The sequence below is a fragment of the Myotis lucifugus genome, unplaced genomic scaffold (genome assembly GCF_000147115.1).
Source record: "Myotis lucifugus unplaced genomic scaffold, Myoluc2.0 scaffold_260, whole genome shotgun sequence".
Classification (NCBI taxonomy): domain Eukaryota; kingdom Metazoa; phylum Chordata; class Mammalia; order Chiroptera; family Vespertilionidae; genus Myotis; species Myotis lucifugus.
In genome coordinates, this window is record NW_005871308.1 from 1,325,223 (window position 1) to 1,337,372 (window position 12,150).

The 12,150-nt window shown below is 54.1% G+C and overlaps 1 protein-coding gene and 1 pseudogene across 1 annotated transcript; both read left to right on the forward strand.

Annotated features, from left to right (window-relative positions):
• The first annotated feature begins 3,529 nt into the window (after positions 1-3,529).
• On the forward strand, positions 3,530-7,403 carry FHL3 (four and a half LIM domains 3). Its single transcript, XM_014464673.2, has 6 exons — positions 3,530-3,553; positions 4,391-4,564; positions 4,654-4,828; positions 6,027-6,196; positions 6,312-6,498; positions 6,625-7,403. The coding sequence occupies exons 2-6, from the start codon at positions 4,409-4,411 to the stop codon at positions 6,777-6,779; spliced, it is 843 nt and encodes a 280-aa protein (XP_014320159.1). The 5' UTR covers positions 3,530-3,553; positions 4,391-4,408; the 3' UTR covers positions 6,780-7,403.
• A 4,178-nt stretch (positions 7,404-11,581) lies between these two features.
• LOC111827990 lies at positions 11,582-11,741 on the forward strand (annotated as a pseudogene).
• The last annotated feature ends 409 nt before the right edge of the window (positions 11,742-12,150 follow it).

Sequence of the window (12,150 nt, forward strand, 5' to 3'; positions counted from 1 at the left end):
TCAGAGGTAGAAATTCCACCGAGGGCGAGCTGCTGGGAGGATGGCCCAGTCGGAGATACAGCAGACACCCACTACATAGGGACAGCTGTTGAAGTGTGCAGACCACAGGCCACGGGCTGGGAACAGCTACACGCAGGAGACTGAGATTTAATGGAGGCGGCACTGGCCGCCTCCCGGACAGAGCAAGAGAGACTCAGGCCCCGGAAGACTGAGAAGCAAGAATGAGGGGAAACACAAACTCGGGGCCAACTGAGTCCCCATGAGGAGAGGACCTGGGACAGTAAGATTAAGATCAAGAAAGAGCCCCAGGCATATACAAAGACAGTTTCAACTTATTTTTAAACTCGGATCTTGGACGGGCTGCTTCAGCCCTGGGGGACTCGGGGTGAATGAACTGTTCCTCTCTTGTCCCCAGAGCAGCTGCTGGATCCTGCTTCCCACCCCCACCCCCTCCCTTTCCCCTAAACTGCTCTGACTCCCAGGCCCCAGGACAGGGAGGGGAGAGTGGAGGGTTGGGGTAGGTGCCTGCCAGCAGGGGGTGGGGGTAGGGGTGGGGAGAGTTCAATTTCTCCCCTTTAGTCTCCTGTCAACTCCAGGGAGCTAGAGGAGGGGTCTGTTCTGATCCTGGCTCACAGCTGTGGGGCCTGGCCAGGGGTATGGACAGTGGGGGCTGGAGGGGGGCAGAAGGGTTGAGCGGTTGGCATGGGTAATTGGAAAGGCTCCTGGGTGTCTTCCAGTGGCAGGGCTGGCAGCTGGAGAGAAGAGCCGGGCTCCGGTGCTGCTGATGTCACCCAGCATCTCATGTCCCCCTGCCCTGAAGTGCCTTCCCCCCATTCCACCACCACTGCAGCATTTCTAGGGAAAGAGAAACAGCAAAGGGCTCCTGGGCTCTCTGATACCCGAATGACCTTGAGTGTGCCCCTGCCCTGTCCCTGGCCTCTGTGCTCAGCTGTAAATCGGGGATGACCACACTACCCGCCTGCCTGCCTTTTGTGAGATCTGATGAGACGGTGGGTGGGTGGGTGGGAATGCACTTTGTGAGAGGAGAGCAGCACCCAGAGGTGTGCACCTGTGTACCCGTGTGAGGGGGTCTCAGAGCTATGCTTGCTGGAGTCAGGCTGACCCCGTAGCCTGGGCTTCTTTGGTGCCCCAAGTGGACATAGGGATTCCCTCTTTTGTTCTCTCCCTGGGCCTACACTAGGAATGTCCAGGTCAAACCCCAGGCCAGCTCCCTGATCCAGGCCTGGCTGAGAAACTATTGTCTGACCCCCGTATGAGGGAGGGGCTAATAATAAAAACACGAATATCCTCCATTTACTGACAGCTAACTAACTCAAGGCTTTCCAAGTATCATCCCATTTTATTTTATTTTTAAGTCTTTTTTTTTAAAATATATCTTTATTGATTTCAGAGAGGAAGGGAGAGAGAGAGATAGAAACATCAATGATGAGAAAGAATCATTGATCGGCTGCCTCCTGCACGCCCCACACTGAGTATTGAGCCCGAAACCCAGGCATGTGCCCTTGACCGGAATCAAACCCGGGACCCTTCAGTCCCCAGGCCGACGCTCTATCCACTGAGCCAAACCAGCTAGGGCATATCATCCCATTTTATCCCCACAAAAAACCCAGGAGGTAGGAGGTAGTATTAGATGGGAAAACGGGCTCAGAGAGCTTGAGTGACTTGCCCAAGATCACCCAGCTTTATATTTCACAGCTCAAGCCTCTACACACCACGTGCCACAGCCATTTATCCAGCTATTCTGAGCTCTGAGAGGTGCCAGATGTGTGTGTCTGGGTCAGGTGTAGAGGAGTGTGTGCTGGTGCGGGTAGGGGCTGAGCGCCATCTGGCCAACTGAGCAGTCTCCCCTGCACAGCCCTCCCCACCATGAAGGAACACAAGATTGGCTCCCTCAGCCCCCCAGTCCTGCCAGGGAACGGGGGGAGGAGGGAAATGGGCAGAGACAGGTGGGCCTTGACAGTGCCCTTCACTCTGTCCTCACTAGAGCCCAGCTGGACAGACTAGGGGATTCTGGGAAGGAAACAGAAGTCATGCCCATACCCTATTTGGGGTGTCCCTGTCTCAGAGTGGTGACTGCCTCCCAGGGGGTGGGCCCAAGGCTAGCATGGGCCTAGGAAGGTGGAGGCTGCTTAGGGCCAAGCCAGGAAGGAAGGAAAAGGCCCCAGGCACTCCTGGACAGAGGCATGGCCACACTCCACCTGTGTGCCCCCTGCTGCCCGTGGCTGACAGCCCAGGCAATCCTCAGATGCCGGGCCAGAGGAAACCCGGGCCTGAGTGGTGGGGAGGGGGGTGACTAGAGGGGGGTACCCTCCACCCTACAGCATAGCCCCTACCCCAGAAGTCCCTGCTCTGAAGACCCCAGCTTCTGGTGGCCTCATGCCAAGGCCAGGGTATGAAGTGAGTGTCCTCGCACTGTACAGAAGGACAGCTATGAGCTCACGAGCCATCCCTTCAGAAGAGCCAGATCCTACAGGCTTGGGGCGTCTGTTGGCGCCTGGAGTCTGAACTCCAAGGCAGAGCAACGCTTGTTGGCGAGAATTTCCCACTGTGGGTGGCTGAGAGAAGGAGGGCTTTCCCTTCAACTTGAGCCAGGGTAGGCTCTGGGGACTGCCAGTTCCTGAGGTCTAATGTGGAGGGAGTAGGTTGGTGGGTTCCTTTGTACTCCCCAGGCTCATCTGTGCTGTGAGAACATGCCCTTCCTATGGGTCCTGGGGGTTCCTCTCCACCCACCCCGGGATCCCTGTCCTCAGAGAGCAGGCTTCATGATGGAGGAGGCTGGAGGTGGGGAGCTCTGAATCTGGGGCTAGAGACTGGTGTCAGGGGCAACAGAAGGGACCAGGAACCCCATTTCCCCACCACCACCCCCACTCCCCATGCTCCTGTTCCAGAGGCAGCTGTGTGGATGACCTCATCCCACAAACATGCTTTGTTCCTGAGAAAATGGAAAGTGTCTGAGGTTTGGTAGGGGGGAGTGGGTGTCTGCAGCAACAGCTCTTAGGGCTCCCCCTTGCCTGACTCCCCCTCCGAGAGGGGGTCTGATTGGGGAGAAAATGTCTTCAGTGGCTCCCTCTCTCACCCTTCACTCCCCGGCCCCAAACCCTGAGAAGTCAGAAAAGCTGGGGAGAGGCTGTCTCTCCCAGAGGTGGGAGGAGGGAAATCATGACCCAGGGGATGGAAAGATTCCTGGGTTTTGCCAGATGCTGCCAAGCATGATGCCCCCCAGCAGGAGACGGCAGGGAGGCACGCTGCATAATCTGCCTCCAGTTCCCCTCTCTCTCCCCAGGCATCTCATTTCCCTTTTCTCTTCCCCTGTTGCTGGTAAAACCTGACATCTGGCCATCTGGGCTGCCACAGCTGCTGCAGATGTTGCAGGCCACGGCTGCCCAGGCTGGTGTGACCAGAGACCCAGCAGGGGGTGAGAGCAGAGTCCAGCTGGGGAAGCTTGCCTGGGTCCAGCTTGCAGGATTTCCTTCCTGCTTAGACCTAGGCTGAGCCTCTGAAGTCCTTATTGCTGGGCGGACTCTCCTGGGAGGTGAGGCTCAATGACATCGCCTCCTCCACCTCCACCATTCATCCGCTCAGCATACCTCTAACGTCCCACTGTTTCCTGAATGGGGACAGGCAGGAACAGCCCATTCCCATCCCTAAGCTCCCCACTCCAGACCTCTGGGCAGGGGCTCCTTTATCTGCATCCCAAGGCTCCCTTCCTAGGAGTCAGGAGGGGGTGGGAGTGCTGTTCATATGGGATAGGATGGGGTGGCTCTCTGCCCCTGCTCTTGCCCCCTTGGGGACAGTACGGACAGTGGAGGCTAAACTCAGGCTGGGGCAGGAAATGAGTCACTGACCCAGGAAAAGCCCCCTCACCCCAGATCTGCCAGGGCCCAGATAAGAAAACAACTTCTGCTTCCTGATTTTTTCCTGACCCCCTTCCACCCCCACCGTTAAATACAGAAACAAACATGCAGGATTCCTGGGTTCCCAGAAGCACCCTTTCCCCATCACCACCTACTCTGACCTGGCATTTTATTTATTTTTTTTAAAAAAATATTTTTTTATTAAATTCAGAGAGGAAGGTAGAGAGAGAGAGAGAGAGAGAGACATCAATGATGAGAGAGAATCATTGATCGCGTGCCTCCTGCACGCCCCACACTGGAAATCGAGCCCCCAATCCGGGCATGTGCCCTGACCAGGAATCGAACCGTGACCTCCTGGTTCATAGGTTGACACTCAACCCCTGAGCCACACTGGCAGGGCTGACGTGCCATTTTCTCTGCCTGGCCTCTTGCTCTTTATTGAATGCCAAGGCTCCTGCAAGGAGTTAAGCCACAGCCCTTCTTGGTGACCCTGTTGCACCTTGTGTCCCTAACAGGGCTCACTCACAGCCACCATGAGTGAGGCCTTTGACTGTGCAAAATGCAGCGAGTCCCTGTATGGCCGAAAATACATCCAGACAGACAACGGGCCCTACTGCGTACCCTGCTACGACAACACCTTCGCCAACACCTGTGCCGAGTGCCAGCAGCTGATCGGGCATGACTCGAGGGTAAGGACCAGACCAGGCAGGGCAGGGAGCGGGTGGAGGCTGGAGGGAGGGGGATAAAGGTGCCAGTGTCCCTGCCACACTTCTGGCAGGAGCTATTCTACGAAGACCGCCACTTCCACGAGGGCTGCTTCCGCTGCTGCCGCTGCCAGCGCTCCCTAGCCGATGAGCCCTTCACCTGCCAGGACAGTGAGCTGCTCTGCAATGACTGCTACTGCAGTGCCTTCTCCTCACAGTGCTCTGCCTGTGGGGAGACCGTCATGCCGGGTACGTCCCCGGGGGCTCACTGCGTGTGGGACCGCCATCCCTGGCGTCTGTGTAGGGTTCATGCATGTGCAAGGGACTGGCACGCCTATCTGATACATGCATGGAGGTTTGTACAGTAAAGACCTGCACAGGCAGCATGTTCTTAGAAACTTAGTGTATGCAGGACCTGTCATGCTTATATGACCTTGGGAACTTAGCATGCATAGGGACTGGCATGCACAGATATACACTTGAAAGCTTAGCATGTACAGGAACTGACAAGCCCAGTACATTCCTGAGGGTTTAATATGCGCTGGACCGGTGGGCCTGGTACACACCTGTGGGCTTACCATGTATGGACAAACTGACACACCTTGGGGCTTAACATGTCAAAAGAGCTGCATGTTTGGTGCATGTAGGAGCTAAAAGTATGCTAAGACTGTCATGCTTGGTACAATGGGTCTTGGTGTGTGCAGAGACAGATAAACAGGGCTTAACATGTGTGCTGAGTGCATGCCTAATATGCGTAAGGATTTAGAATCTGTGGAGAATGGCATGATTGGGATATGCAGGGGCTTTGCATGTACTGAACCTACCGTGTTCAGAACATTAGAACTTGCTTGGCTAGTATAAGTGGGGTCTTTGTGGGTGCGCTAAAACCATTGAATCTGGTGCGTAAGGGCCTAGCACAGTGGTTCTCAACCTTCTGGCCCTTTAAATACAGTTCCTCGTGTTGTGACCCAACCATAAAATTATTTTTGTTGCTACTTCATAACTGTAATGTTGCTACTGTTAATGAATTGTAATGCAAATATCTGATATGCAGGATGGTCTTAGGCGACCCCTGTGAAAGGGTCGTTCGACTGCCAAAGGGGTCGCGACCCACAGGTTGAGAACCGCTGGCCTAGCATCTACTGAGCCCTCATGCCTATGACATGAGACAGTCATATCTGTTCCATATGAGGACTGCACATATGCCAAACCCTCATGTCTAGTTTATGGGGGCCTAGCATGTGCATGGCCAACATGTCCAGTGTTTGGGGGAGGTTAGCATGTACAATATGTGTGGTGGGGGGTCCCTGCTGCATGTGCGTGGACCACCACGTGGGGGTCCTGCTGCATGTGTGTGGACACCACCTGCCGGGGAACGGAGCCATAGCAGAGGGTGGCACTCAGGAGCTTGGCACACAGCTCCTGAGTGGGACCCCTGTTCCCACAGGGTCCCGGAAGCTGGAGTACGGAGGCCAGACGTGGCACGAGCACTGCTTCCTGTGCAGCGGCTGTGAGCAGCCACTGGGCTCCCGTTCCTTCGTGCCCGACAAGGGTGCTCACTACTGCGTGCCCTGCTATGAGAACAAGTTTGCTCCTCGCTGTGCCCGCTGCAGCAAGGTGGGGGCTGGGCCAGCAGGGTGGGGCCCTGGTCTCCACTGGGTGGGGGTGAGCAAGGCTCTGTGATGGCGTGGGAATCCCCACTCCCCCCTGCTGACAGATGCTGCCCCCACAGACGCTGACGCAGGGTGGCGTGACATACCGTGACCAGCCTTGGCATCGAGAATGCCTGGTCTGCACTGGGTGCCAGACACCCCTGGCAGGGCAGCAGTTCACCTCCCGGGATGATGATCCCTACTGTGTGGCCTGTTTTGGAGAACTCTTTGCACCCAAGTGCAGCAGCTGCAAGCGCCCCATCACAGGTGGGAGAAGGGTCAAATCACTGAGCGGGTGGGGTGCAGGTCAGGGAATGGGGTCTGGGATTGGATGAGCCCGAGGGCCAGGACCACCCTCTCGGTCAGCAGAGCTAACTTCCAGCCTCCCTCCAGGACTCGGTGGGGGCAAGTACGTGTCCTTTGAAGACCGCCACTGGCACCACAGCTGCTTCGCCTGCGCCCGCTGCTCCACCTCCCTGGTGGGCCAAGGCTTCGTGCCCGACGGAGACAAAGTGCTGTGCCAGGGCTGCAGCCAGGCAGGGCCCTGAGCCAGGGCTCCTGGGCCCCGGCCCTCCCAAACCAGGGCCCTGAGGACTAAGGCTCCTTTTCCAAACCACCTCTGGGACCCACCCTCTCCCCAAACTGGGGCTCCCCCTGGACTCCAGGATTCAGCCTCCCCACTCCAACATCCCCAAACTGGTACTCCCTGGCCCAGGGTCCCCAAACCTGGGCTCTTTCGGACCCTCTACCATTCATATCTCCTCCCAAGCCTGAACTCTAGAACTCAGCCCTGTCCCCTAGAGTTGTGGTTCCCAGACCAATCCCTCTCCCCAAATCAGGGCTCTAGATCCCACCCCTCCAAACCTGGACTTGGACCCAGGCCTTCAATCTAGGCTTCTCGGCAGACTTTAGGTCTCCTCTGGGTGCCTGCGAAGTCCTGTACGCAGGCTTGGCCCTCCCCACCCCCATTCCACTCCTGTCCCCAGGGCTGGGGCTGTTGGGCAGCAGATCAGGGTTCACTGGTGAGGAGGTCCTAGGGTACAGGGTTTTGCCCAGCCTGCAATCGTTGAGTGTTTTCTCATTTCAGCTCCATTTCGCCCAGAGATGGGCAGAGGGGTGGGACTGGTTCACCCCCTTAGAGATTCTGCAATAAAGCAGTGTGAGGTAGCACAGGCCCTGTGTGTTTGTCTGGGGATGGAGGGGAAAGAGGGTTGCTATGCAGACCAGGAGACTCAAGCTATTCCAGACCTCAGTGCAGGGCAGAGGGGGGAGCTGCGGGCCACAGGGTGGGAAATCTCCGGAGAAAGGGGATCCCCGCCGCCGCCGCCGCCGCTGCTACCGTCCCTCTAGGGCTTAGCCTGCTGGCTAAGGGCTTGTTCCTCCCCGGAGAAGGGAGGGGTTTACCGGAGCGCCGGGGTACAGGTGGGGTTCCCCGTCTGGTACAAATTGTCCCCCTCCCTTAGTAGCCCTTTCCAAGTCCCGCAGAGCCCCCGGTGCGGGTCCCCAGTCTGGGCCCAGACCCTCAGTCCCCTTCCCCCCTCTTCCCGAGGATTAGCGGAGGCGGCCCGGGATCCGCTCGCGGCCGCACGTTTTTTGCCAAAAAAGGCAAGGATGCAGCTGCACGCGCCACGGGAACATCTGGATCCGATTCCCGGCATGAATGGGTCACGGCCCCGCCTCCCCACCCCCAGGATTCAAGGGCGGGGGCGGGGGCGGGCGGAGGGGGCTGGCCCCCAAAGTGGGGAGATGGGGCGGAGCGCTGCCCGCCCCCCCTCACCCGGCGTCGGACGCCCCGGGTCTGCCTGCTCTGCGGCCTGTGGTCTGCGCTCGCGGTCCCACTGTCGGAGGCGGCAGACTGGGCGCTCGCTGCACGCTCCGGGCTGCGGTGCTCCCAGGCGCTCCAGGTCTCGCCCGCAGCCTCCTGGGGTGGGGGCCGGCGCCGCCGCGGGGGAGGGGCCCTCGGTCCGGCACAACCGCGTGATTATATGTATCGCGGATAAAATCCTCCCTGAAATCCTGTGGGGCGGGCATTTTTCCATTTCACAGAGGTGGGGACTCCGAGGGCCAGGTCCCCCAAGTTACAATAGGTAGTCCCTGGCAGGTCCGGGGTTCTAATGGGCTTCATACTGTCTCCCTGACCCTATTGGAATTCTAAACTTTCTGAGGCCACGGTTGACATTTGCAACCAGCCTTTACAAATGCCCACCATGTGTGCTTATAATTTAATGATTATAGGTTTCCATTTTTGTCCCTTCCACCAGCCTCTGTGAGGACGGGGCTCGCCCTGCCTTGCTCGCCCCACCATCCTCAGCTCCCGGCGCTTACTACATGTTCAGTCAATACTTGTTGAGGAGAGTAGTCCAAGCGTAGGAAACAGCTGGTGCAGAGGCCTGGAGGCCTGAAAAAAAACATAGGGTGCTTTGAGGAAGCAGCAAGCAATTTCATTTGGAGGAAGTGCCAAGAGACTTAAAATGGCAAGCAGAAGCCGGGTCATGAAAAGTCAAATGCCAAGTTAAACAGGCCTCACCCTGCGGGTACAGCAGCCAGTGGAAACGTTTAAGCAAGGGCGTGAGATGATCACTCTGGCTGCAGTATGAATAATGGATAGGAGAGTAAGATGAGCAGGCTGGGTAGGAGGCCAGTGCTGTGGTCCAGGTGAGAGATAAGGAGGCAGGTGGCAGCAGGGGTGGAAAAGACAGGACTTGGTGACTGGTTGGGCAGAGCGGGGAAGAAGAAGGTTTTAGGGACAGGAAGGTATCAGGTGAATGGTGGTGCTTGGATGATCTACCCACCTAAGGAAGAGATGTGCAGATACAATACTCAGTCGTTGATTTCAAGATAAACGTTTTTCAAATTTAACATCTCAGAAACCAAATGCATCGTATAATCTAAGGTGTGACCTGGTTTATTTGACAAGTTTTTTTTCTTTCTTTCATAAAATAATGGGGAGGTTAACATTTTACAGGAGCTCATATTCAATAAAATACAGTAGATCCCAAACCTGAGCCTTCCCCCCACCCCCCACCCCCCGCCCCCCAAATAAAGATACACTCTGAGTCTCCACAATACTGAATGGAGATTTCTTACTCTTTCCTAGTGGTGCAGGAAAAGCCTCTGGCGAGGAGCTGTACCTGGGGTCCTCTCCCTAACGTTGAGGTCTTGCTTGCATTTTTAGAATCCCCATGAATAGGCAAGACAAGAGTCATTATCTCAATGTTATTTTTCAAACTTGTAAAACAAAAAGCAATGCATGCTTATTGTAGCAAAACTGAATCTGCAAAAGTAAAGAGAACAAAAGGTAAATCACTGATAATTTCTGGGTACATTACAGCCTCTTCTTTTTTGCTAAGTATGCATGCGCATATTCATTTCTAAGTTTATTTGTCAATTGAAAAAAGTCATATATGTATATGTGTGTGTGTTTGCTAGTAAGCTTACTTTGGGTACAAAGAAAAATTCCCTCCCATACCAGATCTCCCAGGCTACCTCCTTATGAACAACCTGTTATTTACTGTTATTGGTTGTCCTTAGAGAAATAATCTCTTCAGGCATCTATTTTTATACACATTGTTGTACATCAGGCTTTCTTCACTTTGTGTGACCATATTTCCATATGAGTTTATACAGATTTTTAAAATAGCTCTACTGAAGTACTAGAGGCCCAGTACACGAAATTCATGCATGGAAGGGGAGGAATCCCTCAGCCGGGCCTGCATCATCTCCAATCTGGAACCCTTGGGGGATGTCCCACTGCTGGTTTAGGCCCGATCCCTGCAAACTGACAGTTGGACATCCCTCTCGCAATCCGGGACCGCTGGCTCCTAACCACTCACCTGCCTGCCTGCCTGGTCACCCCTAACTGCCTCTGTCTACCGGCCTGATGCCCCTAACTGTTCCCCTGCCGGCCTGATGGCCCCTAACCGCCTCTCCCTGCCAGTCTGATCGCCCCCTAACTGCCCCCCCTGCCGGCCTGATTGCTCCCTAACTGCCCTCCCCTGCTGGCCTGATCACCTCCTAACTGCCCTCCCCTGCCAGCCTGATCACCCCTAACTGCTCTCCCCTGCTGGCCTGATCGCCCCTAACTGCCTCTGCCTCAGCCCCCGCCACTGTGGCTTTGTAGGGAAGATGTCCAGTCTAATTAGCATATTACCTTTTTATTAGTACAGTGGGGCCTTGACTTACAAGTGTCCCAACTAACGAGTTTTTCGAGATACGAGCTGTCTCTCAGCCAATTTTTTGCTTTGAGTTGCAAGCTAAAATTTGGGTTACGAGCCAGCTTCAGATACCCCACCGCTAGTTGGCGCAGCAAACGTCACAGTGAACGCCACAACATCAGCCCAGCATTCAATTCATTGTAATGGTGAAAATTGATTTGACATACGAGTAATTTGAGTTACAAGCTCCGTCACGGAACAAATTAAACTCGTAAGTCAAGGCCCCACTGTATAGATAAGTTATGTGGACCCCAGGAAGAAATTTATTTGATGTGAATGAATTTACTTGCTAAGGTGGACTCCCCAGGTTCAACCAATGACTTAAATTTTACAAATAGAGAGAGTCTAGCAGCCATCTACTGGGAGGGGCTTCTCACATATTCTGTATACCAAGAAGAATATCTGGGTGAACTTGGGTTTCCTGGCACTATGCCCTCCTTGTTTATGTCATCAGAGTCAACTATTATTATTTTTTAAAATATTTTTTAAAGATATATTGTTATTGATTTCAGAGAGGAAGGGAGAGGGAGAGAGAGATAGAAACATCAATGATGAGAAAGAATCATTGATCAGCTGCCTCCTGCATGCCCCCCACTGGGGATGGAGCCTGAAACCCAGGCATGTGCCCCTGACCGGAATCAAACCCAGGACCCTCAGTCTGTAGACTGATGCTCTATCCACTGAGCCAAACCAGCTAGGGCTATTATTATTATTTTTTAATCCTTACCCTAGGATATGTTTTTTTTATTGATTTTAGAGAGAGAGGAAGGGAGAAGGGGAGAGAGAAACATTGAGGTGAGAGAAACTTCAGTAGGTTGCCTCCTACATGTGCTCCGACTAGGGATCAAACTGCAACTTGGGTATAAGCACCCTGACCAGGAATCAAACCCCTGACCCTTCAGTGCTTATAACGATGCTCCACCCAACTGAGCCACACCTGTCAGGGCTTGAGTCAACTATGATAAAGGATATCCTGCTTTCACCTTTCAACCAATGGACTGAGACCTGCCCCAACCAATCAGAATTATGTGATTCAGACCAGTCAGAACCCTGTGAATTGGATATCTCATTTACATAAAATGGACCTAATTAGGAACCTGAGTGGGAACTTTGGTATAAAGTACAGCCCTCCCCCCAAGACTATACTTTCGAGGATCATTTCTATAGTTTGTTACCGGAGAATGCCTCTGAATGTACAGAACACCCAAAACCACGAGGAGGAAGTACAGTGTCCTCTCCTGAGTGTGAAACCCGCCCTTTGGGAGAGTAAGAGGGAGAAGACGCAGTCTGAGTGGTTTTTGTAAAAACAAAATCATCTTCCCCTTTGTCTCAAGTGAAGTACATTTTCACTTGTTTACGGAAGGCTGTGTCTCCCCAGTTTTGCAAACTATTTGCCTGAATAAAGTTTCTCCTTTTTTTTTTTTTTTGTTAATCCTCACCTGAGGATATTTTTTCCATTGCTTTTCAGAGAGAGTGGATGGGAGAGATGGATGGGAAGAGAGAGAGACACACACATTGACTGTTGCCTTCTGCACACACCTCGACCAGGGGCAGGGAGCAAACTCACAACCCAGGTACATGTCCTTGACCAGAAATCGAACCTGCGACCCTTCTAACCACTGAGCAACACCAGCAAGGGCAAGTTTCTCCTTTTTCATTCCAATCCCATTTGGATTTGTTTCCATTTTGATGGCAGCAGTGGGAT